The sequence below is a fragment of the Macrobrachium rosenbergii genome, chromosome 21 (genome assembly GCF_040412425.1).
Source record: "Macrobrachium rosenbergii isolate ZJJX-2024 chromosome 21, ASM4041242v1, whole genome shotgun sequence".
Classification (NCBI taxonomy): Eukaryota; Metazoa; Arthropoda; class Malacostraca; order Decapoda; family Palaemonidae; genus Macrobrachium; species Macrobrachium rosenbergii.
In genome coordinates, this window is record NC_089761.1 from 45,366,788 (window position 1) to 45,394,552 (window position 27,765).

The following is a 27,765-nucleotide window of genomic DNA, read 5'->3' on the forward strand; positions in this document are numbered from 1 at the left end:
AATAAATGCCATGCATGTGACAAAAATTCATAATTAGCCATGTTACATACTTACCAATCAGCTATCATGATGGGAGATGGGTTGATATCAATTCTCAGTACAGAGCCTGAATTTGACAGGAATATTGACAGCAAAGTCGATATCAATTTAAATCTCTCCTGATGGCTTAGCTGTCTAAGTTACTGTCTAATGCCGTTACTAAAGCAAGAATCAGTTTGAATCCTGCTGGAAATGAAGCACTTATCACTGGTAATTCCCCTTGGGTGCAGTGAATTAGATATTAAATGATATTTGTAGCTTAATATTCATGATAAAAAAGTGTCATGCATGTTTGTGACAATTATTCATAAGTAGCGACATATTACAAACTTACCAGTCAGCTATCATAGTGGAGATGGGTTGATATCAATTCCAAGAGCAAAATCTGAATTTGGCAGGCATATGTACAGAGTCAGTACCAACTTATATCTCACTTGATGGCTCAGTGGTCTGTCACTGTCCATCGTTTCTAAGCAGGCATAGGTCTGAATCCTGCAAAAGCTAAATACAGTATATTAGCTCAATGATCTGATTAAACTACTGAATACAGTATTAATTATAATAAAGCCTACTTTTGAGAGAGAAAGGTAAACCAACACCACCACCCTCTAGATATCATCCCAGTACTACCTGACATCAAAATATTTGTAGTTAACGTCTTTCGTTATTTAATTTATGACATGATATCAATGGTAACTCAAGGATTAATTTGCATGACAACATTGGAATCTCAACAGGTAAATGATTAGTGAAGAAAAGACAAAATAAAATGTCAAGATTAAGTTATGAGCACCTGCCTCTAAGTATGCTTTCACATAATAAGAATGTTTTTAGTTTATCCAGTCATTAAATTTTTACATAATTTAACAAATAAGACCTAACATTAACAATAAAACCTCCAGACCAATTCTGTAAGTGCTAGTAATGTTGATTTCAAGGCCTGGCCATATTACTACTATTTAGGCAATGATCCTCAGTTGAAGGGAGTCTTGGCCATTTCTTAAGAGTCACTATACCAGATACTGTACAAATTGCAATTTTACACTTGGTCCCCTACCTTATCTGGTATAAGGGCATTGATAAAAGTAGTGCTTTTAGTTCATGTAAACACAAATCTGCTACAGAATAATAATATAAATTAATTTAATAAGACCAATGAGTTCCATTTCAATTTCAAAAAGACCAATAGCTAAGCAAAACGAGACCAAAAATGGAATGAATAAAAAGGAAGATGTACAGGGCAATGAATCGGGGGTCAAAGGGATGCCGTAACTGATATAAGGATGAACAATGTTGTTGCCTGAAAATGGTTGGGATATCGATATGAATTTCAAGTCATTTGTGTCATTTCATACACAATATTCTACACAACTTGCTTGGGTTACTCTGTTTCACAACTTTCAAGTAATAATTCCTGACAATAAACTTATACTCTACAGTAAAAGAAATTTGCCATTATTAGTTTATTAAACATTTAAAAAGAAATATTGCACTACACAAGACTAGTAAAAACGCAACACAGATAACTGACTTTATGGAGTGTCTCACAAACATCGAGTTCACACTGTACTTTAATCTAAAATGTTTCAAACAAACCACTGCTTAAATTTTTTTTTGCTGGTTTACTGGTTTACCTTTAAATTCCAAATAACCCCATTAATACTTATTAACAAGGGATGCAGGCCTACTGTGGTCATTCCCCGTAGGGGGGTGGTACCATCAGCGCACCTCATATGGCGCACTGTAGGCATTACTTAGGTTCTCTGCAGTGTCCCTTCAGCCCCTACCTTCAACTCCTTTCATTCCTATTACTGTACCTCCATTCATAACTCTTTCTTTCTTCTTAACTTTCCATCCTCTCCTAACAATTGATTCACAGTGCAACTGTGAGGTTTTCCTCCTGTTACACCTTTCAAACCTTTTTACTATCAATTTCAGTTTCTGTGCTGAATGACCTTATAGGTCCTTGTGCTTGGCCTTTGGCCTAAGTTCTATTTTCTATTCTATCTATCTACTGTGGTCATTAATGTAAAATAGTTCAATTGAATTGGAGAATCCCACTTCTAGTCATTCATAAGACTTGTCTACAGTTTTAAATCATAAAAATGGAGAGAAAACTGGCATTTGGGAACTTTTTACTTACCTGACTTCATTCACATTTTACGAAGTAACCAGCAACAGAGAGTGATTTTAAGTGATTTTAGTGAACCTAGACCTAATCATGTTTGGTTTTCTACATGGCAGTGATCTAGAGCACTTTTTATTTTCTATCTTCACCTGCAGCACAACTGCTGTCCTTTAAAATACTCCATACATATTGCAACACTTCCAGCAGCCTTTTATCCAGGAAATTAAATGGCTGCTTAAACTTTGGAAAAACTATGACATTATTTTGTACCATTCTCCTACTCCATAATCTACTGTGCAGAAGTAATATAATTTATGATTCTGTAAACTGTACTTGATAATACCATAGATTACCTTTGATTTCGAGGATTTTTAAAATTTTTAGTACCTAAAATGCATACCTATGGCAGCCATAAATTTGGCTAACAAAAGAGCCCCTAGAAAAGACACTTGGTTCTTATGATCCTAGACCACAGAGTATTTAAATATCTGAATTTACGTTCCTCAGCTTTTAAGATTTTACTGTAATTTTTGCTATTACAGTACAATAAAGTATAATGGTATAATAATTTATATTTGCCACCTTTTGTGGGACATTCTTGTATCTCTTACTCTTAACCTCATATATTTTAATGTTTTGTATGTTCCTGCAATTTTCTAAAAGGAATCTAACATCATGTTTTATAAAATGGCTATATCAAGGTTGGATCCAACGTGAGTTTTTCCCTTTTATTTGATTGTTTGCATAAGACCAAGTTGTATGAGAATTGTTTATCTGGCTCAATTCTAAAGAGTGTGCACTGCACAAATATCCATACTTGTGCTTTGGTTGCTAACATTCAGAATATTTTACCTCACCATAAGATGGGGTTACCAAATTTAACCGAGGTAGATTCAGTGGTAACCATGAAGCCACAATCAAGAGATAGAAGAGCAAATTCTTTCACAATTTCCCAATGATTTTACCTAAAGACAAACACTGTTCCTTGAGCAGAGATCTACACTTCACTTGATCACATTAGATACCTAAATTCTACCAGTGAGAGGCATGCTGATCATGATTATTACTGGGTGTTGTAATTAAGGCACAATCAAAATTCTTAGCTCTCACAGAGCTGGCCAACACCATTTCTCTCATTCATATTCTAAAGGCAGTCAAAACTACATAAATGTATCGTGTTACAGTATTAACGAATTATCTATCCCACTAATGAAAGGTGAAAAAATAAAGCAGTAATAAGAATTTAATGTCTTGGGTACTGCATTTAGTTATAACAATAAAATCTAAGTTGTTTCAGTCTGGTTTAGGTCACTACTCTCCAATAGGCACTCCTGAATGATGTTCCTTGATGTTCACTTCTGTTACTACATGACCATTTCACTGATTCATGCAAATAATAGTTATGTGGCAATAAGTAAGTTTCAGATCAGGACTACATTGTCACTAAGACCAGTGTTCATGTGGAAATAATCTGAATTAAATAGTTATTACTGTACTCTGGTACAGCTTCTATACTTAAGCACCTTCTAAACATATCAAGTGATCAATAGTGCCTCGCGTATAATTCAACCCAAGTTCTGTTGATACTAACTTAAAGATGCCACCTAAGATTCTGAAACATCTACACTGATTTTATTGGATCATCCAAGCAAGAAATCTCATTTCATCCACTCTTTCTATAAGATCTCTTATGATACAAGCTACATGTTTGGCATTATTAATCCTTGACATAAAGTCCAATGGAGAGTTTCTTGGCCCGTCAATAGTTGCTAATACTTTTCAGCATCCTTTCATATACAAGCTACACTGCTTTCTGACTAGTGTTTTTTATCCAGTCTCTGCTCTCAGTTTCCATGACTCTCTCACTTGAAAATCTGTCTCCATTTTCCTCCTTTATTTAAGAATTAATCCCTTTGGGCTACATTCTGAGACTAGAAATACTAAAACTGCGATGAGAACACATCTAAAATGTGTAATTCAAAATGACATACATAATGATAACTGAGGTCTAATTTAATATCCTCAACATCGCACAGCCACTCATCAAGGTACTGTATAACTATGAACAACAATCTAGAAATATTCAACAGTCTCCCATCTACGAAGTTAAGTGCCTCGTCCAAAGGAACAGACTGTGCTCTCATATGAACTAAAAATGTGAAAACATCTTATAAGCAAAACCATCAACTGCTTTACACAGAGTCCCTTCCTTCTCAGTAATCGAAACCAAAATCACCACAATACTGAGCACAGGACAAAGGAGACACTCAGGCTGGGTGGCTTTGCTTGCTTGTTAACCACTACTAACGAAATTATCTGGAATTCAGGAATTAGTATAAGCCAAGAAGACCAGCAAAAAAAGTTTGTGTATAACAGTGAGTTTTAAACATGTTTAAGAGAAAATTTCAAGAAATTACATTTGGCTTAGTTTACAGCACCACGTGTCTGAGTGACTAGTCAACAGGTTATAAGGCATTTTCATTTATACTCCAAGCTAAATTCTACTGTACTTAGCAAAGTCTAGTCATTTTCAGCGGAAATGGAAGGTGACTCCCTTGACATTATCATCTAATCATTTGAAATCCCAAAGTTCACCTTCTTAAAATGAACACTGACTTGTAGTAGTATTTGAGAATCTGCTGGGAACAAACTACTTGGACGGTAATGAACTTCTGTATTTAGGAGGCTCAAAACTTACCACTTTTGTACTTTCCAAAGCAATCACAAAAGCTAATTATATCAAACCCTGCTTAGCAGCCCTTAATTTTTGCCGAGATCGCTGAAATGCCTCAAGTACTGCATGAGTTGAGAGTTGCCATGTGGAGGAATGCAAACCTTTGATAGCTGAAGGATCTGCAAATAACATGAAATACAGGTATCATGAAAGTCCTGGAATCACTACTTGCTCATAAACAAATAAAAAAAAAATAATTAATACATTACAGGTACTTTCAAAATATAAGGAGTTAATCATTAGCATTATCTTTCATTTACTTAGACAATTTTTAAATTTTTCACCACCTATAAAGTTGATTGCCTGAACAGACTTTTAAGACCAATTTAAAACATACTGTGTGCCAGATGGTCAATAAAATATCAAATTTTTAGAGCCTTCCTACACAGTACAGCCTGTTATGTAGGAATATCCCTCAGTGTGAGCTGGAAACTCATTTCAGCTTGGAAACAAGCTGGTTATTTGAAGGTAGACAGATGAGTTGAGGGAGTCCCCAAACTCAACTGGATAGTTGAGGCAAGATTATGATTACAGCTGTGGTTTGTATACTTAAGAAATATGCAAATTACTTTAAACAATTGATATTTGTTCCTATGGAAATAAAAACTATTGCCCTTTTATAGAAGAGACTTACTCTTCAAGTTGGAGGGTAGTCTCTCAACTGACAGGGATGCTTAATCTCCATCCAGAAATGCCAGTAATGATAATGAGCAAGGGACCAATATCTCCTGTAACCTCAAAAACAATCTGGTATAGGGATCTAAGCCAGAGTGAAATGTCTACAGTACTCTTACTCTTGAAGAACTTCAGGGAAACAAGTGTTGCCTGAAAGACAGCAGAGCACAAGTCAGTAGGCAGCTAATGTCTTGGTCAATTATAGTAAATTGATGGGTTAATATTAGTTTTATTTCCTCCCCCTCAGTTAACAGAGAGAGCAGAGGGAGGAACACCTTATGACCTGAAGCACTAAGGTAAGATGTCTCACTATGAAGCCTACCTGCATCAAAGCCTGTTCCAGCATGTACTTGGCCTGAATGCTATCTTGCAGAGGAAGAAAAGAATGGGAGAAGGAAGAAAGAGGAGCCAGTTACTCACCCAAACAACCTCCAGCCTTATGCATTCCAAATACTTAGAAAAAATGCTTTTTGTCCAAGAGGAGTCTAATTACTACACAATGTGTTAAGCAGCCACCACATGTAAAAGGCATCCAAGAACTTGTGGGTGATGTTACTGAAGTAAAATGAGATAAAGTTAGTTTGGCACCACCAGACACCTGCCCTCATTACCTGTGAAAACAAAAGGTTCCTCTGAAAGGCTAAGGAAAACCCAGTGCCCCTGACTTCAAGCTCTAGCCTGGAATGGACAACCAAAACATTTCTTCCGAACACCTGCCAAGAAAGTCCTGGAGGGAGGAAGCCAAAAAACTCTTGGATATCTTGTCAGAAACTGACTGGTTATGAGTTTCTGACATAAACTCAGGAACAAGCTAGAATGATAAGAGAGTTCCAACCCTCCCAGTGTCAGAAAAGATACAGAAAACTGCAATTTACCAGCACACTTGCCAAGGTAAGGCTATCAGTAAAACTCCTCAGAGTAAGATACCACTTGAAAGTGTAGACTTCCCTTTGTAATGCTAAATTGTTGAAAAAGACCTTAAAAGAGGAGATACAAACAAACTTACTCATGTCAGCATCACCAGTCTGCAGTATTGAGTTTGTCCTTAATTCTACAACACCACTGCTTATTGTGCTAAACCCAAGACGACTTGCTTGCCCATTCTGTAAAACAGATAAAAATAAGTACTGGTATAAAAAAAAAAAAAAATTTAGAGAAAAATTTATATTTGCCAACCTGTTGAAAAAACATTATGGATACAATGAAATGGTTATTTAATAGTATCCAAATCATCATCTTGTCAACAGTTATTACCCAAAGAACTATTATGGTGAGAATCAAAGCAAGTTTGATTTTTAGTTCAACAGTGATTTAAATATACACATAAAATTATACATTCTATGACTAATAAACTAATCACATACCTTGACATTTGCTCCAACAACAAGGTAGGATGAATCAGTCAACAGCTGACATCCTCCGAGAAAGTATCTGCGCATTTTAGAAAATGGGGATGTCTGGGCAGGTCTCCATGTTAAAACAGAATGGACATCATTTCTTTTCTCATGATCACCTTCATTCTGCTCTTGATCTGAATAAGATAGAAAAGAGATCTTAAAAATAATCTATCCCTGGATACACAAGGTATGATAGTCGCCTGTCCAGAATGGGTAAAGTTATAATACTATACAGAACAGTACTGTAACAATAAAATTCTTCAAATTTTTTCTTCATAATGCTGCAAACATTTCTTCTATTCCTTTCCCACTCAATCTTGAAATGTTAGAATACACCAATGAAAGGGAATACATAAAGAATGTGGGGAAATGGAATTTGTTATGAATGTTGATTTAGTGCATGTTATCCCCTTTGGCTTTTAGCAAGGAAAAATTATTTAGTCTAATATCTTCCTATGAATTTAAAAAGAAATATTACCTGGTATAGGCAGGACAAAAGCTGCATAGCCTTCATCTCGATCTCTGTCCCACCAGTCAATCGAAAAAGATCCAAGTAATAATACTGGCCAATCACGACCTACACCAAGGAGAAGAGCAGATCTTAAATTTTTCATAGGCAAAGCAGACTACATAAAATCATTTTTATATGTGAATATACTAAAAACTTCTAGATCTAACCTGATTTTGAACGGGTGACATCAATCACAAAAGGTGTAGAATAGTGAGCAGTTGGGACATCATCTACGTACTTCATAGAGCAAGCAGGCGTAAAACCTTCACACACAGAACCTTTGTTGATCTTCCATCCTGTAATATATATACATACAGTATATAGTTTTCTTAAGCAACCAGTAATTAACTGTTACATGTATCAGTCAACAAGCAAGCTGTACAAAAATAAAGAATACATAGTATGTGTATCCAACACAGATTACAGCTAATAATGAATAAATATAAATCCCCTGTAAAACAAAGTAATAAATAAGCTTTAGTACATCATCCACAATAATATATAAAATCAGTTGCAAGTTCCATAGACAAACCTTTTTGGTTTCACTTCAATATAAACCCATTATTTTTAAAACAGCCCATTTCGTACCAAGTAAAATCCAAAACTCATCAGTCCTCTCTAGAAGAGACTGGCAGCAGCTGTCAGCAAGCACATGCATATAGCTATTCCCAAGTTCCAGTGATAAGCTCTCTTACATCTTGAGTATCTGCTGAGTGGTTCACAGCTCAGGAGATCCCCGACCTCTAATAGAACTTCGGGTCCCCTTTTTGTTAGGGAAGGGGGGGGGGGGGCAATATCTCACTCAAAGCCATCAGACAACAAATTCTTTATTTTATTAAGCAAGCAAATCTGGAATCAGTACCTAGGGTCCATGATGTTCGTGCAGTGGCCACTTCTACTAACTTTTTTCATTATATGAATTTTGATGAACTTAAGAGGTATACGGGTTGGAAATCACCAAAAGTATTTAAACGCCACTATCTTAAGTCTTTAGAGGCCCTTAAATTTTCCACAGTTGCAGTGGGTGGTGTAGTTCCCCCTGGTCCAACTCAAGTTTAGTTTATATGAATTTAGTCCATGACCCCCTGTCTCACCTGCTTGCCCTGTGTCTTCCCTTGGGTCAGTTCTGCCCCTTAGCCTAGCCCATTTATTTCCACAATGCCTCATTGTCATTTATTTTGTTAGCCTTAAGTATACTAGTTGGATTAATATCTAGTATTCAAAATTTTTTATCTGAGTACCTCAAAATTTTACTGTGTATTTCTGAATTTTTTACCTGTGTGCCTCTGAATCCTGTTTTTGTGATAATGTTTGAATTGTCTGTATTAAAACACAGTGAAGTTTTCATTAAATGTTTTATTTTAGTTCCGTTTGTGTACTCTCTGAGGCGGGCCACCAAGCTCTCGTATAGTTAATTCTATGTTACTATTTCACTGGCTGACACAGGTCAACCCAGAAAAGGGATTTTGACAAAGGAAAAATCTATTTCTGGGGGAAGACCTGTGTCACCCAGTGACCCATCCCTCATTTTTTCCCACCCGGGTGAAATACTCAGCTTGGTAGGTGCTAAATTTGGAATGACGTGTCAGTCTTGTGATGACGCCTACTTGGCGGTCGGGTGAGTATTCCGAGTTACAAGTTTGTAACGGCTCATCCAATTTGGGTCTTTGAGAACTGAGAAGTCTATTGGACGAAGGCCTGTGGAAGCGTAATAGCTCACCCCTGGTATATATCGACATCTGTATCACCCCTTTACGGTGGAACCAGTGGTTATTCAGACATCTGTTCGAACCAGATGAACTTCTATCACCAGAAATACACATCTCACTCCTCAATGGAATGGTAGAATAATCTCCAGCATCCTACCACTGAGGCGCTAGCTTTTTCCAGCATCCTACATCTGGTATATATAGCAGTCTTAAACCTAGAAATGTGCTAATTGGAACCAATTTCACTGGCTGATACAGGTCTTCCCCAGAAACAGATTTTCCTTTGTCAAAATGACTTTTTCAATCTTTTCAACCTCACTGATGCTTATGGCAGGAATAAGAACTTTCCTAGTAGATAGGAGTGAAAAGTGATTTTGGTATTGATCACTGGGCCATTTTCCTTCGGAATTACTCAGAACTTAATTTTACAACCATCTACTGACTTGTTAATATAAATAAATTGCTACTTGTTTGGTTAATACTTTACAGTATGCTGTTTATGAATACTAATGTTAAGGGATGGATGGGTGAAATGCATTTTTCTGCATATATTTTCTTGCATATATATCTAAACAATACAAAACTTGACAGCTTGGCAAAAAACAGGCATTAGTACAAAAGAATGGAAATTATTAACAAAAGAGGACCCTGGGTCTGGATTCCTTTGACAATGCAATCAAAACTTGGAGAAATATTTGATTTTGCAACTATGAGACCATTTGTTCACACTTATAAATATTTACTAAACAAGGGAATCTGCTTTCTTGCAAATGCAGCTATGGCAAAAATCTATGTAATTACCATGTAGTTTGGCAGGCCTCACAGATGGTCTCCCTTGGCCACAACCAGCTCAAGTCTGGTTTATGTGATGATAATAATCATAATAATAATATTTATTTTGATAAATCCTCAGGTTAGGTTTGTGTCACCAAAGACAACTGATGGTTTCTGTCACTTTTTGGAAGTAATTAGCAAAGGAAGACTACTTAGGGTGCCAGCTTTCCAGCAAACATATCAAGCATCACAAATGACTACTGACAATTCAACCCATCTAGACTTCCACTAACCTTAAACCTGCTCCCTTGCTATACTTCTGTTTTCTTTTCATTCTCCCTGTACACAACAAATTGTACTTTTCCATGTCATTTTGAAATTTGTTACATCATTTACCTCCTGATGAGAAGAATATAAGAAAAGCTGAGAAAACTCTGTATAACAAACACAATTGTTTTCAGTAACACTTACCTTCAAGAGGGGCCTCTTCCAAATTTAAGTACTTTCACTTATTTGTTTTATGTTATTCTCATTCAGCTTGTATTAAATTCCAAGTTTTCTAAGTTTTAGGTATTTGGTGCTGATGCACTAACTAACAACATGCTGTTAACTAGTTAGTTCATTTTCATATTCAAGCTAGTAGCCAGTCAATTTTATACTAGTTCATTATTGTACACATATAAATTAGTCTAGATTACGGGGCAAGCCAACGCCAAAAGGCCCCATTATAAAGTACATGACTATATCTACCTTATGATTGAAGGGATTTGCTTCAAATTTTTACCACTTCTTCTACAACTAATAATTAAAATTCTCTCATGGGAAAATTTAGAAATTCGACCTCTAAATTAATTTTTTTTCAGATGAGAAAAATCACGACATCACTTTAAAAAATATGTAAAAAAACAAGTTGCACTAAAAAACAATTTTCCTGACTGCAAAATAAGGATATATAGTTATACTACACTCTGTCAAAGTTTCACTGAATTTGGTTCAGTCTTCTTGGAGAAAGAAGCATTTAGTTTTGAAAAAAGTAAGTTTTGAGAAAACAGGAAAACAAAATATTTTGGGCTTTCAAGAATCCTGAGAGAATTAGGACATCTTGAGCAAGTTATCCCTATATCATTATAACACGTTTTCTCTAATGCTACGACAAGAGAGAATGGGATATTTTAGTGGGTGACAAGTACTTTTATGAAAAAATTTTTTACACTTGTTTTACATGCTATTTTATACTTAGTTGTTCACAGTGCCGTACAAGTGATGAACAAAATTGTCCATGAACCAATCTAAACATTTTTTTTAGCAATTACGCTTAAAGATATGTTTATTTACATGTAAAACAGTCCAAAACATTGTATAAACTCACTTGATCTTATCCACGATTAGTCATACAGACTTTTTTTATGTTTTTTGCAATTTGTCATTCACAGTGCCATACAAGCAGTGAACAAAATTGTCTATGAACCAATCTAAAAATTTTTTTTAGCAATAACGCTTCAAGATACGTTTATCTACATATAAAACGTCAAAAACATTGTATATATAATTCACTTATTCCAATCCAGAATTAGTCACACAGTCTTTTTTACAAGTTTCACACAGTCTTTTTTACAAGTTTTTTTTACAATCTGTGGTTCACAGTGCCATACAAGTGATGAACGAAATTGTCAATAAGCCAATCTAAAAATTTTTTAAGCATTAACGCTTTAGGCTCTGTTTATTTATACATCGTTTAGTGTTTCTATAAGTTTGTTTTTCTTTCTTTACTTGTTGCCATATTTGTGCATTTTGAAGCTACCATAAGCTGCCTTTGATGGGAAGGTCACAGAATGGGCAGTCTTCTGGGACAGTTATGTTCTCCGGTCAAAGTGATGTAGGAATGTTAAAGTGAGACGGTAATCCTCTCTGCATTAACAGCTCCTGAGTCTACCACATCTTCAACATAATTTTAAGGAATTGAACACTTTCTACATTACATGAAATTGTTTGGCAACAAAGCCATGTACAACTGCTAACAATACTATTTGATACCATGATGGAAAAAGAAGTTATCTCTGGATGTTTGCAACGGGAAGCAATGTTACATCATAATGGATATAAGACATGTGGTCTCATGGTGAAGTTATTAGATTCATGCTCCTTTGTGTGATTCTTGAGTGCAGTGCCATAAATGGCTCCTTCATAACAGTTAAATCTCAGCTATTTACAATCCCATTCTGCATTCTCTAAAGCCCAAAGCTCTCACACATCCAGTCAAGGACTTCTGAGTGGAAAGCCCCACTCTGCAGCACACTGACTGCCTTATGTTTAAATTTAATCACATGCTAATTGTGCACAATGTGGTCTTTGGTTGAGTTGACGTGCATCCTCTTGACTGGCACCAAGGGTGTTTCCAGTGTAAGTGCCAACTGTGTCATAGCTGAATGGAGACTATTTGAATGTCTGGGATCACAGGGGCCATACTAATTTCTTGTAACAAAAGTCACTCATTTTCACCACTGGAGGACAAAAGGGAGAAATAGTGAGCAACAATCTGACTCAATACAGCTAATCTGACATTAAAAAAAGGAAATGGACTCATCCAGGTACATCAGGTGGATGTCAAAGGCCAAGGAAAGTATCAAGTGGTTAGTATGTGTAGTGGACAGAGGAACAGGCAGGGCAGACAAGGAACAGGGAGGCTGAACAGTGGGGCAGAATAAGTAAAGGCAAAGTTGCTGAAACACAAATAAGTAAAGGTAAAGTTGCTGAAACACAGGCAGACAGGAGTGATTGATTGACTGATTGATTGCTTTGTGGCTATTAAAAATGGCATCACAACATCTAGGTTATTGATGCCGTATAAAATTAAATAGGAAATTAAAAAGATAACTAAATTATAAAATTAAATAGGAAATTAAAAAGATAACTAAATAAGTTAAAAAGAAGTCTCATAAGAAATATCTTTATATATATATATATGTAATTATATCTGTAAAACATATAATATATATCCATACAGTTGACCACCGGGATTCGTGGAGGATAGGGACCACAACGCCCCATGAATAGCTAAAATCCGCGAATACTTGACACCCCTCTAAAAATGCTTATAATTGCCTATTTTGATAGTTCAAACACCAAAAACCCCTTCTAAAAATGTTTATACCTGCCTATTTTATTTGTTTTATCATGAAAAATGTATTTAGTCATGAAAATAAAGTAATCAGTGAATATTTCTCTGTGAAAAATTCCATGAATAGGTGAATTTTCCAAGAATAACGTGGATATACGTTTCACAGAAAAATCCGCACATAGGTGAAGCCACGAATCCAGAATCGCGAATAGGTGGGGATAGAATGTATACATATACTGTGTATGAACTAAATTTTTTTGAGGAGGCCTACCTCCCTAACAAACATAAAGTTCCTCTAAATTACAGCCCTCCTCAGGAATTGTTGCAAAGATGAAATGTCCCTCTCTGTCATGTCCCTTAGATTCCCAAGACTGGGACATTCAACCAGCGAATGTCTCACAGTCAAGGATACAATAAAGTCATCACGCAATGGAGGATTTTCATTGGACATCAAGAACCCATGAGTGAATCTTGTATGTCCAATCCTAAGCCTGCACAACAACGTTTCTTGTCTCCTTGGCCTAAAAGGACATGACCAAGGAGACACTGATGACGTAACACTGAGGATTTTTTGATTCGTTCAAATATTTTCCCAAAGGGACTGCCAACACTTTAATTTTCTGATCTACTAGCAGATATACAACCTGATATGGTAGTATTGTAGACATTTTCTCGGTTCTTGGGAGGTGACTGCTAATTTAGAAAGTTGATCAGCTTGCTTGTCCCCAATTACCCCACCAAGGGTCTCACAGGAGGGTCAGGTGAAAACTCTTGACTGCAACAGTTGCACAAGAGGTGTCAGTCTCTCTCATGAGAGGTAATGAAGGCATAACTGGAAGACTTTATTATGTATGCTCAGGTATTAGTGAAATTCTTTAGATATATGAAAAAATGAGTAACTACTCACTATTAGCCACATCATGAAACTGACAATTGAAAGGCATACATCAGCAACTGAAAGGTAACAGCTGAAGTAGGTATCAAACTTTTATCACTTGCAGAATAGAAAAAAATAATTAGGACTGAAAAGAACAAAGGGTTTGGTAATGAATAGCATGAAAATGGTAAAAAAAAAAAATGCTGAAAATTGGCAATCTTGCAGAGAGGACATGAGCTGGGGAATCCTGGACAGAGCTGTCACAACACTGGAGTCTCATGAAAAGAGAGGAAGGTGATTGATGGGAAACTGGCCTTCCATTTGGCATATGCACTGTAGGACTATTATCCCTTTATCTCTTACATAACTGAGTTTGGGCCTAAGAACATTCGAAGATGTGGGCATGTAAATGCCCACATTTAATCCTTAACCCTTACACAATACTTACAAATGTTACAAAAATGATACCTGATATTGTCAAACTAACCAGATACAAAATCCAAAAACAACTAACTATCTAACAACCAGCCAATCAGTGCCAACAACAGTGCCACAAAAAACATGAACAAGAAAAACACTAAACAACTACAAAAAAAAGTGCTAGAACTGATGTTGACAGAGGAAAATTGTATTAACAAAAGGCCTTCTGTGATATTTCCAGGCCAGAGGTGAAAATTCTAAACCAGCACAATGATGCTACCTGAATTGAAAATTTATAGAAAAACTCAATGTGCAAAATAAAGAAACAACTGAAAAAGAAATTAATAATGAATGAAGATGAAAATGTATAAAATAACAATCCCGAACAATTAAAATGTCTGGTGAAGACTGAAAACTTAGAGCCAGTTAACACATGCTCATAAAGTGAGACAATTAGCTACTGGGGGCCTAGAGAACCATATGTGCAAAAGACAACCTACTATGGGTTGCTATTCTTCTTGTTTCCTCTTTTACTGAGGATGTTGGTGTCTGGGATATTAGGCAGACATGAAAAGACTATATGAAAGTAATTGCTTTGAGGAGAAAATGATAATTTGCACTCTGCTACCAAAACTTACCAAACAAGAAAACATGAATAAATCAAAAGGTGTCACTGACAAGGTCTGCTTTAAAGATTTATAATTTTATACATACCAGAGGGAAGATGCAACATATAGTGTATGTACAGTTTATCAGCTTCATCAAAGTGATGGGCTCTTGCAATTTCTCCATTAACAATGAGACGAAGCTCCCCCTCCTTCACATAATCATCATCCCAGTTAGACCCAACCTTCTGTTGTATTTCTTCAATTCTCTGACGTTCCATCTGTTAATTCAAAGGACAAATGTCCAAGGATTAATATTAGATAACTGTTTTTGAATCATTAAATTGTACTGTCAACTGTCATTAAAAAAGATCCATGTGAAAAATGATTTCTTTCAGGGATAAAGCTTATTTTTTAACAAGTCATTATTCTTTTAAACTGGTTATTTAAGCTGATATTGAACACATCCTATCCAAATAAAGTCTGATGATAGTTCTTGTAAGTTGTGAAAATATCTAAATCCATTACATAAACCTGTGAGCACATGACTGGAAAATATGTACAAGCACTACATTTCTATTCATACCTCAGAGGCATTTTGAATTCTTTTCATCACAAATAAAACACTGACCAAAAGTGCTTGCTTGGTCATTTGTTCATCTTTGCATGTGCATTGATCAAATTACAAAACTGTACCCAAACATGACAATACCTTTAGCCTTTATTATATTCAGATTATAAACAATCTATAAAATAATTAATCATATATCAAAATTAAATGAAAAACTATTTCTTTTATACAAAATATTACCTTGGATAATCTTATACCTCCATCTGTATTTTAGTGTCAGCACATCAAAACTAGAGCATATGATGTTAAGGTCAATGGTTTACTAAGTACAATACATTCACACAAATTACAGGAAAACATCCTTCTCCTAAATTTTCATACCTACAAGAAACATCATTATAAATTAACGCAACCTACTTGATGTGTCATCTGTTGGTCCTTCTTCTTCTCTTCAGCAGAACGCAAATGAGAAGCATGGCTAATGCTGTATTCGTACAAAGCATTGTCAGAGCCAAAACTTTCTAACCTGGTAAAGAAAAAACACACTCTTGTAAGTAAACTGAGTTATGTTCTAATGTTCCTTACTTATACATTTTCCCAAAAGAGACCTGAGAAATAAAAATCACTTTAACTTGCAACAAACTAGTAAAACTTAAGTATTTTTAGACTTGGGACGATAAGGTAAAAAAAATTCTCTGGCATAAGAACTTCTGTACATTACACTACATCCTGCTAGTTAAAGGACATAACATTTCCCATGTGCAGCAACAGAGGAACTGTCTTTAATTTGTTTGCTGTCAATTAGTTCCCCCTCTAATACCTACCTCACACCAAAATAGGAGGTGGTAACTCTCTTCTGTATATTACTTAACAATTATACAGCAGCACAGTATGATACAGAAAAATAGAAATTCTAAAATTACTATAAGCCAGATTCATAACATGGCTTCTTGGACCTTATCTGAATAAAACTAAGTATATTACAACATTGCAATACTTTGTATACTTTGTTAATTCCATACATAGACAATTACTATGTTCCTATATTATTTAGCTTATGAGGCTCAAAACTAAATTTTACTGCTTACCTATAAGGCTTGGTGTTTGGTTTACTGAAGTCAGGAGTTACGGTGAGAAGACCTCTGACATTAAAACGCAATGCACAAAGAATGACCTCGTATGCTCTGCTATCTCCCAGACTAGGAAAAGTAAAAGTAACTGTCTGTAGTTATCAATATGACAAGTTAGTTAGTTATTTATAAATGATTTGTTTAACCAGACTCCTGAAAAATGGTAGTTTAAAAAATATGTTTTTAGTTTAAAAGGTATAAATCTATTAAACATGTCTCATTGCAAATCAAGGAGAAAGGTTAAATTTTTGGACCCCAACTGAAAACAAGCAAAGAGATAGTTATCAGCTAAGACAGTCCACAAAAAGTGAAGCCCTCAAGTCTCACCTATTACATTTCTTGCTTTATTACTCACTAATGGAAGCTTCAGGATGCCAAACCATTCACTGGGGCTGGGAAAAAGGTACTTTACACAAGTATTTAATAACAGGTTTCTTTCTACAATTCATCATCATAGCCTCTGATAGCGTGACTTATGTCATTCCACAAATCCCTACTCACCTCCCGGCACCCTTCCCAAAGTTCTCAGCAAAGCAATCCTGTGTCTTCTCACTCCTCTGGTACTCACAGGCACCCAGCTAACACCAATATTATTCTCCTTAGGTTGTTGCAAAGGGCATATTGCAAGACATTTTCATCTCCCCTTATCATTATTCCACCTGAATATAGAACTTCAGTAAGTTCTCTTATGGTATAATTTCTTACTTTACCTTGTCATGTAATTCTCAATATTCTTACAAATTTTGTTCTCAGACTGCCAAAATCTTTTATTGTTTCACAGCCAGAGCATGAATCATGCCTTTACAGCAACACAGATATCAACAGACAATCTAATATAATACATTCCTATGCAATTTCAATCAATTTCCAAATTATCATTGTTTGATTTGCCTTTTGTAATCTTTCACTAAATTCCCACTCAAGAGACCCAGGATTAGATATCATTACTCGGGAATATTTGAAAGATTCAACAACTTTAAGCCTTTCGCTGCAGTGTTATTTTGTTCCTTTGTGCACAGTGTGTCCTCATTAGGTTAATCTTAGATTCATCTTTGCAAATCTTAGGGCATTTTGCTTATCAAAACAGCATCATCTGCTTATTGTAAGTCAATCACATTTCTACTGTTACACCAATCTAAACCTTCTCTTTCATCTCAAACCACTTTTTCATTATAAAATCCTGTAGCACCCCACTATTTACTGCAAATTCACTTAACAACACTCCATCAGCATTAACTTTGCACTTACCTTTTCATAAATAATTTCAATTACTTTTACATATTTAATGGAATAGCCTACAGTGATGGTTTGTGCTACATGGGATAAAAATTATTGATGAGTTTGCCTTGGAAAAGTCTTCTTCCCTTTTATCATTTAGAATTACTTTATACCTATTTTCTTTATATGAACCAAAAGATTTGCAAGGTGCAATGTACACTCCATCTTAAAAATAATAAAATGGATTTGGTGGGAGTGCTATATCCATGTCCTGAAACCGATGGAACATTACAACCCCTATCACAATTTTCATCCTTGGTCAAAAAAATCCTTAATAAGTACAGTACCTTGTTCACATTATCACCGATAAAAGAGTTGTTGAAATATCTGTCACTTGAAATTTTGTCCTAACATATATAAAAATTATCATGCAAAATTAATGTTACCTTTCAGGTGGGGCTAAATCAGCCATAATGTAGAAATATTGCTGCTCTGCCGTTGTATCTCTTTTTGCCTCAGTTTTCTTCTTTTCCTTGAATGTTGGCTCCGAATGATCGATGCTATCCTTGCTGTCCCTCCTTTAAAAATTATCCATGACACATAAGTACTTGAGCTTGAAAATTTGTATTAGCAAATTAAAACAGTTTTTCTCCATCACTTAAGTCTACTTGTGAATAGTACAAGAATGAATCATTCATGGTCTTAATCATGAATACCTGAAAAAGAGGCAATAAACAGCATCAGCATGGACAAAAATCTAACTGACTGTACTGTATATAGATTAATTAGAACAATAAATACCAGCAACAATGCCGTATATCATGTGAAATGATATACAGTAATCTCTCGATCATACACTAATACAGTACATCCAAGGGGGTGCAAATTCATCCACAGTGGAGAAAAAGAATAGTTACTAGGCTGACCTTAGCTATGCTACCTCTAAGCTACTCAAAAATCCTACTGTAACCCTGGCTATCCAATGAAAATACAGTATAGTATTTATACAATTAATAACTATATAGACTCCATATCAATGAAAATTAATAATTATTCATACTGTCTTCTTATGATAACTGCAGAATAAACACAAGAAACAAAAAATGTCACCAGCAAACAAAATGTGCCATTCAATAACTTCATCACAGTAGCCCCACCAACCAAAACTATGCATTCATGATCAAGTAACTGCTATCATCAAACACAAGACATTTAAAAGTGTTATTTTTATGTAATGTACATAACTTTATAATTAATACTGTATATTCACAAATGTAACAAGAAAGTTAATGTAATGATTAGATTATCAGTAATGTGAACTGTAGTGCTTACGTAAGTACAATGTTAGGGCCCTTCATGTTCACTAGACCCCTGTAATACATTTCCTAAGGGTCCATTTTCTATGTTAAGTACAGTCCATATAACACAGTTATATCATTAGCTAATCATATGCACTGTACTGTATAATAAGTATAAATTAACCTATAATAATAAATAAAAAAATCCTACAATAAGGATACGGTCCAATGCAGTAAAACTTAAGTGATTGTGCCATAAAACATTCATCTCTCTCTCTCTTGTACCTTGCAGTAAGGTATCTAGGTATTTTTCTTAGACTAAACTGGTTGATTTTGACTGACTAGTCATACCAATCTTGATGGCAGTAACCCATGTGGCTAGCAGTGCAATTATATCTTGGCTGGGAGGGAGGCAGCTCCCCCTTGTACTGTTGTTTCAGGCATGGATGTCGAGAAGCTGAACGAATGCTGGTCATCTTTAGGTCTACCAGGGGAGCCCCATCTTGGAGGACTGCTCTCCCACCTCCTGGCTTCCTGTTTCCTAGCTTCTTCTGCCATGTCAGTGACTAGAACTACGGTGTCTGTGATGTCTGGCCTACTTTGTTCAACTTATTAATTTGGCTTTTATGTTCAAATCAATAACTGCTATGTAAAATAGTAACGCAAAACTTTCTTCCTGGCTGCATCAATGCATTTATCAAGTTAAGGGTAAACTGACACTGACTGCTAACACAAAATGCATGGTCACCTGCTTTGTATAAGTAAGCTCTTTAATTGCAGATCTTTTCAAGTAGTTAGTTTTGTAATATACATTACCTATGTCTTGGGAATTATTTTAAAATTTTCATGTTGTCTGACCAATGTATTACAATGAAATAAGGCACACTGCTTCTGCCTTTGATTTTCATATAATTATGAAAGATGACTTTATATTGTACCTGTAATTTACAATGTAATTCAACAATTGAAAATAATACCAATTGGGTGGATTCAGAACTTCACAATATCTACAACTTAATATAAAAATCTTTTGCATCTGCACCACAAATAAAAATGTATATATATCTGTAAATAATAAAAATGCTATCTTTAACTATACTGTACCTGACAGTAGCATTATTTCTCCTTCGTACCAAGATTTCTGGCTCCAACCCTTCAGATGTTGATGCAGGTTCATGTATCTGAGGGGTAGATAAATGAAGTCTTGCTAAATAATAAAGATATGTCTAAAGAGTATATACAACAATTCCATGAAAAATACCCACAACAATATACCAATACAAAAAGAAAAGAAGAGAAAAATCAGCTTACCCTTGACTGGTAATCATCTTCATGAATGTATGTGAAGATCCTTTTCTTCCAAGCCTTTTTCTTTTTCAGTTTGTTAGCCTGAGCATGCCAGTCTTTGTATTTTGAGTTGTTTGCATAAATGGACCTGCTGTATTCGTGAACTTCACTGGCACTGTTGGGAGATGGCAAATAAAAACACTATGTGCTCTTTACCCGTTACTTACAAGGTGGTCCTTTGTTTCATACAAAACTGAATAAAGTACAGGCACGTAATTAGGATCCAAGATCAATCCATGCAAAAAATAACATGAAATGATTAAAAATACACCATTTTCTAACCTTAGTATTTTCTGCTGCCACCCTATCAGCTGCTGTTGCTTATTTGATCTCTCTGAAGAGGATGCAGAGAAAGTAGACAGAGGGATGAAATTGCTAAGTGTAAGGTCTCCCCCAGCTGTCCCCTCAACTACTCTAGGAGAGGCATCAACCAGCTGAGTTCCTGTTAACTGCTGCAGAATGACTCTGTAATAAAAATAGAGATTTGTATTAATTCCATATCAGTACAGCATATGGGAATGCTGAAATAATCTTTGTTACTGCTACAAAATATGCAATAAAACATGACAAATATCAGGTTTTGAAATATAAAAAACTTATAATTTTTCACACAAAAAATTAAATGCATAGTATAAAATCCAAATTCAAATAAAGAGATATAAAGCAGCTACAGAAACTTTTCAAGTAATGAACTGTACAAAAAAAAAATATGACAGAATTAAGTAATATTATTCATCTGCAGAAAATTGTGGAAGCAGAGTAAAGCACAGTAAATCCCTTATTGTATATTCCTGCAATCAAATCCACTGTAATGTTCTAGTCTGACACCTGGCATAAAAGAAACATATTCAAGCTCTCTTCTAGTTATATCATAAATAACAGTCAAGTCTTGAAATAATTTAAACAACTGCCTCTGTATTTGGGCTTATTTGCACTTCAGTAAGAATGCTCTGCCACCAAAATGAGGTGGAGATGACAGAATGCCTACATATCAAAAGAATATATTGTAAATTAAATAATTTTTCACAATAAAATTTCTTACCTAATTTTCAGGTTCTTTATGTCTTCTTTTGTGAAATAAAAGGCACAACTATCACATCTAGGTTCCATGTTGTCCCTCAGATTTCCAAGCAAAAGGAACTAATTTCAGCAGGCCATGGCACTAACACTGGTTGTAAATTCGTACTGAAGGCTCTCCACTCACACCAAAGCTGTAGACAACAGATTCAAAACATCTCTCTTCTTTATTGTTCTTGGATGTCAAAAACATTACACCACACCATGGATGTTGCTTAACCTTGTCATATCTGATACTTCCTTGGCCTGAAGCAATAATCTGGCAAAAAACATGAATAGCTAAAATCAGTCAAAGAAAACAACTTTTGTCTGTATTTATTAACCTCAACCTTAGAAAAAAATGTTTAAAAGTACTGTAACCAACTTTTAACATTGCATAATGACTACTGTACATAAGTAATAAAGTGAACATGGAACAAACAAAGCCAACTGGTCGCTGGTATAGTGGTTAGTGTTTTGGCATGCCACTCAGATGTCATGAATTCATGCCTCCCCCAGGGCAATGAAAAGTCACTGGCTCTGTATCATGATCAGTTACTGCTGCAGTGTGGGGTCTGCGTTGGCAGGTTGAAACCAATATTTTTTGGAAGCTTGAATTTCATGTCAATGGCACTGTGGGCTTGTTCCATATGAATAAAAAAAACTACAATATATACATTACCCCAAAGTATAGAGAAGATACAGGCATAAATGTGGCTACTAGATATGGTATGGTCATGGGATTAATATCCATGCTCAGGTTTCAAACTGGGATATACATACTGTATTCATTGCAGATTATTGTTGTTGAGGGAATGTTAAGTAAGTTATTATGTTGCAGCTGACCCTTGTACATGTAAGGAACTGATTCCGAGCCACAGACTATATGCATGTGAGAGCAAATTCCATTTACAATTATACAGAACATGTTTAATATAGAAGCACATATGCTACTTTTTACAATTCTGCAAGACAAACATTATAAGATATAAAGAAAAATAACTTACAAAGAAGAGACAGCCAACTAACTCTCTCTCTCTCTACATAATGGATTTCAGTAATTGTCCATACCTATACTATCTATGCATACATGATACTGCATTATTATAATTTATTATACTATACAGCATAAATTATAAATGATGATAATCATAGTTTGCTGCATAATTAAAAGAAATATATTAGCAATAATCAATATAATACTTCCCCTTTGTACAATATATATAATCTCTTTCTCTCTCTCTCTCAAGATGTTAGTGTGATGGCTGTGAATCTCTTGATGACATGTCAGTATGTAAATCTGCCTAAGGAAAGCTAGGATCACTCAAGAATAAAGGAGCAGAACAAGCTGATCAAATGTTTTTTTTTTTTAACATTGTTAGGAGTAGGTAAAATCAATATGGTAGAGTTTATCTCAGGAAGTCTGGAAAAGAATTTGGTGGAGTATCAGGACATCAGTAGCTGAAGTTGATAAAGATTATCAAAGGATGTTGCTTTCCTGTTCTTTTTATCAGAATGCTGTTGCAGCGGTTGTAAGTGTTCATCAATGCCATTTGATTTTTAAGCCATGTTCCAAAACATCTATGTGGTGTTGATATTGCTAATGCATACATTGATTCTTCTTCTTCTGATCTTTTGGTCACATCTTTTGATGATTTAATATATTCTTCCAGTTTTTGTTTGTTAACACTTTTTTTAGTCTTCAGTTTGTTCTTCCACTTCTTTCATCTATCAAATCAACTTCCCTTACTATCTGCAAACTTTTCCTATTTTTTCATCAATCACAGGAAAGCTCCTGAAGTCATTTATAACTTCACTCCAAAAAAGGCTCCTGACATTCAGTGATAGTTTCTGGCTTCCATTCACCCACTGTAGATGTTATATGTTACTATATATGCAATGGTGCATGCCACCTTGCACTCTAAGACCTCCAGATCAGGTTGGACAGACAAATTAAATGCCAGGAATGTGTACACAGCCTTGACACTCCCTTGCCAAAACACTGCAGCAGTAAAGCATGTTGAAAGACAAACACATAACCTTCTAATTTTCACTTTCATACTTTACTTGCTCCAGAGCAACCAAGTGCACTGTACAGTATACTATCAAGAGGAGTATAAAATTTGACCATTCTGATCCTAGTTTTCCTTACTCAGGGTTAACACAATGGTAGAACTACCCTTTAAATGTCAGTGATCAACGCATCCCTATTGTATTGTTAAACTGCAGACAGACAGTTCTCTTTGTTCTCAAGAAAATAAATCCATAAAAATGACAATAGTAAAAGTATCCATGTGTACATTTCTTCACCCAGTGTGTGTTAGCAAATGCCTTGGGTATCTGCAAGTGTGATGATGAAACAAGGAAAGATCAGCAGAGAGAACAGTAACCAAAGATAGCCAAATCCACGAGCAAAATTTGGAATCAAACACTGAATTTTTGTACTGGTGCTGCGGTGCATGCTACATGCATTTATATTTAAAGCTGATCTACAATACTTTTTTATCATGCCCAATCAAAACTTACTACTTCTGATGAATTTTCCTGGCATTTTCAAACTCATCCAATTTTCAACATTCCATATACTACTGCCTTTTGTTTTACTTTAATACCAGGTCACAATATTGGAGGTTTTTGTTTTGTTCTCAAGCCTTCTTAAGATGCTTTTATGTTTATTTTCATCATTTCTATTTTTATTCTCTATTATTTTTATTTTTATTCTCACTACAGTACTTTTTAACCTTTTTAACTTAATATTTATTTTTATTATCTTTATCCTTTTCATTTGTTTTATTTGCATTACTTATATACAAAAAGAATATTAAAATTTATCATAAATTTACACATTACTGAGATATTTATTGATGAATATCATTACCCACTCAAAGTTTACCCAAGGTTTTAAGGAAGCCAGTTTAAATTTTTTTGTATGACTGCATTATGGCTACGGATTACTGTATTTTGAATATCTTTGTTAATTTCAGCTGGGAGTGTGGATCGTGGACAATGCTGAAACCTGACTGATTCTTTGGTTCTAAGTTTCACCAGCGAAGAGAGATTTTGGAATTTAGGCCATTTGAAAAAAAATCAGCTTCAGTTTTCAGTCATGGCTCTTTAGTGTAGATGTGTAGCACTTGTTTATATATCAATACAGCTCTCTTACAGAATTTCATATGAAACTTTCTAAGAATGTGTTTTGAAAGTTTCTGACATTCATTTCAGCAGCAAAATAGTAGTTTTAAAGATACTAGATCCTTCTTATATCCTAAATTTATGGGGGGGCCAAAGTGGGAAACCAGGGTTTTTGGGCGGGGAAAACAAAATGAGTGAAGTACATGGATGTATTTTAACATCAACATGATACCTTTGGCCAAGTTCTGATTAAGGTAAGATTCAAAGTGACAAAAGTGACCTAGCTCTTGTTAGATAGGGGAGGGGGGTATTTCCACCCCCTTAGCCAAGTAAGGACCAGCATCCTAGGTTATAATAGGTTGCAACCATATTATTCATTTTAATTTAAAGTACCCTAGGTTAGATTAGGTACGGAGATCCAGAGCCCTAGGTTGGGTTGGGTTAGCATATATCACTGTATTTCATTTGTTTTATTTTTCCCCTACCCAAAATCCCAGTTTTCCACAGTAGTACCCCATAATTTTAGAACGTAAGCTATGGGGAGTCCAGTCTCTCTTCACCCAATTTGCTACCAAAATTAACATTAGAAATGTTCAAAGGATACACTACAACACAGGATAAGCATATTTTCATCTCTCTAATACAATTACAGTTTAAAAGGCAGAGTACCTGCCTTGCCATTTAGGACTCAGAGTGCAATTCACCTTAGAATGAGATGAATTTCTGTATTTCACTTTTATGACTGAGGCCTATAGAGCCATAGGTCATATTCGGCTGGGGGATCGAGATAAGGATCTGGCGAGGGCTAAGCAGCCTTGGTTACATTAAAGTTAGAGAAGGGTATTAGCCTTCTTTTACTTTATTACCACAACTCGATACTGGAATTTGTATGCTGTGTTCTAGTCTCCTTAGTACTCTCAACACGAAAAAAATGCTAAAATCTATCACTCATTTACTGTTACTGAGATAACCTATTTTGCTGTCTTTGTTTTTACCATTCATTTTCAAGGGTTTGGCACTAAATACGGTGCTCATGGGAGTCACTGTGGCATTAGAGTAAAACTGACCTGGGGAAGTAAGGTTAGGTTGCATCATGTTAGCCAACGGCACTCTGGGTCAAGTTCAGAGGGACAATGCTAGGAGCCTCCAAATCAGGCAAGGATCTGGCACCTTAGCCTAGCCTAAGTAAAGTATTATTGAAATTAAGGTAGAACTATATAGTAGCTCTGCAGTGGCCACAGCACTACAACTTGACTTTTTCTACAGTTTTTGGTTGCTAATTATGAATTTACCTTTAATTACTGGCGCTCGAGTGTAATTAACCTGTAATTAACACGTAAAGCCCATCCAACAAGGGGTTTCCATACGCAATCTTCACAAGACAGAGCATGGGTACATCTGTTTCGAACGGTTCATATCCCGTCCGGCAAGTGCAATAACTAGTTAATGTATGGGTACCCAACACCCCTGGGCCAGTACTAAACACGGCGAAGGGACATTCCATTTGGCCAACAACAAACAGATGCACCACCAGTATCAGAACCAACTAAAAGTGTAGAAAAAACCAGTTGAAAAGGTAAAAACAGGCGCGGAGCTAATGTATAGAATTACCGAAATTAATTTGGGGTATAATGCAGAGCAAAGGGTCATGAATTGCTTGGGATGGTCCAGGGGGCCAAGCTCCCGTCGACCAGATTTGAACACGGCGTGCGTGGTTTGATTAGGTAAAAGTGCGTGCGTGGTTTGATTAGATAAAAGTAAGTCTGGTTTATACGTCATGTTCCCCATAAAATGTCTACTACAGAAATGTCTACTAGGCCTAAAGTAGCCCTGACCCATTACTCTGCATTCGCTCCATAATATGCCAAACCAATACCGAAACCAGGCCAATGCCTAAGGCAAGAATCAAGCACACGAACACCGGTTGACAGTCTGGGTCTGACCTAGGGTTATGGTTGTAAAAGTGAGGTTTGGACAATTTTGAATTAATTACTTATTCGTTATCATGGCGCTACTCCATATAAAACCATAATTGCAAAATACTAACCTTTTTACATTAAATAAACCAGGAAGAAGTCACTGACGTACAAGAGCAAAGTAAATTCGTTAACTGTTAACATTTGCCGAACATTCTCTCACGGCGGTACATCGTACTTTGTTTATATTTGAAGTTGACATTTGACAAGTGATTATTAGTGATCTCGTCTTGCTCCGTAGAATGGATACCTTTTACATTCCACCGAGCCGCCTTTACCACCATCTTAGTAAGTGACAATTTTCATTTTTTCAACACCATTTAGGGGTTAACCGTTACTTAGTTCCTGTTGATTATTATTCCACTTTAATTTCACAACTCGATATTGGAGTTTTTATGCTGTGACCTTAAGTCAGTTTAATACACTAATACAAAAATCATACTAAAATTTATCGAAATTTACTGTTACCTAGATGTTTCCCATCATCTATTTTTTGACATTCATTCCTATTGGGTTGGTACAGCACTAGACATGGCGCTCATGAGAGTGTTTGTCGTATTAAAGTGAAAATGTACTCAGCATTGTTAGAGACACAGAGACTGCAGTACGACGAGAGCTATTGGACATTTATTAAAAAAGCAATGACAAAAATGAACAAGATTGATTTTGTAACAGTGGTGTACCTGTGATCATAGATCATTATTTTAACTGCATGTTTATGGCCCTTTCATCACACGAATGGAAATTTCCGAGCTAATTGCTTGCTGACTTTTTAAACAAAAATAACTCATATTCGTATGTGTTCAGAGAGAGAGAGAGAGAGAGAGAGAGAGAGAGAGAGAGAGAGAGAGAGAGAGAGAGAGAGAGAGAGAGTATCGTTGGTAAATAACTGTTTGTGTGTGTTTTAATGAGATCAAGGCATATCTTCCTTTCAGATAGAAGGATATCGAGGAATCAGCGTAGGCTGCAAAATGACCTCCGACGAAATAACGAAAGGACATGTACGTATAAATTTTTACCATATACGCCCAATACCTGTTGTTGTCACAG

General features: G+C 35.6%; 1 protein-coding gene across 3 annotated transcripts; it reads right to left on the reverse strand.

Moving 5' to 3' along the window:
• Positions 1–1,487: 1,487 nt before the first annotated feature.
• Mks1 (Meckel syndrome, type 1) lies at positions 1,488–26,991 on the reverse strand. 3 transcript variants are annotated; one of them, XM_067123685.1, is made up of 15 exons: positions 26,787–26,991; positions 21,594–21,887; positions 20,834–21,016; positions 20,516–20,666; positions 20,309–20,385; positions 18,353–18,484; positions 16,647–16,757; positions 15,976–16,084; positions 15,097–15,268; positions 7,652–7,780; positions 7,452–7,550; positions 6,941–7,107; positions 6,583–6,679; positions 4,866–5,020; positions 4,163–4,483 (listed from the first exon to the last, which is right to left on the reverse strand). In XM_067123685.1, exons 2-14 carry the CDS (start codon positions 21,659–21,661, stop codon positions 4,902–4,904), a joined length of 1,614 nt encoding a protein of 537 aa, XP_066979786.1. In that variant the 5' UTR covers positions 21,662–21,887; positions 26,787–26,991; the 3' UTR covers positions 4,163–4,483; positions 4,866–4,901. The 3 variants fall into 3 exon arrangements, with proteins under 3 accessions (XP_066979785.1, XP_066979787.1, XP_066979786.1); XM_067123684.1 differs by having other exon boundaries at positions 1,488–5,020; XM_067123686.1 differs by having other exon boundaries at positions 1,488–5,020; positions 21,594–21,762; positions 26,787–26,929.
• Positions 26,992–27,765: the final 774 nt, after the last annotated feature.

What these genes read in the sequence shown, in the direction of transcription:
- Mks1 (XM_067123684.1), bottom strand. Translation starts at nt 21,661, where the DNA reads ATGGAACCTAGATGTGATAGTTGTGCCTTTTATTTCACAAAAGAAGAC. An exon ending in ACCAACAGATGACACATCAA is followed by an intron (nt 15,269 to 15,975) that starts GTAGGTTGCGTT and finishes TTGAATTAACAG; the next exon opens with ATGGAACGTCAGAGAATTGA. An exon ending in TGTCACCCGTTCAAAATCAG is followed by an intron (nt 7,551 to 7,651) that starts GTTAGATCTAGA and finishes TCCTTGGTGTAG; the next exon opens with GTCGTGATTGGCCAGTATTA.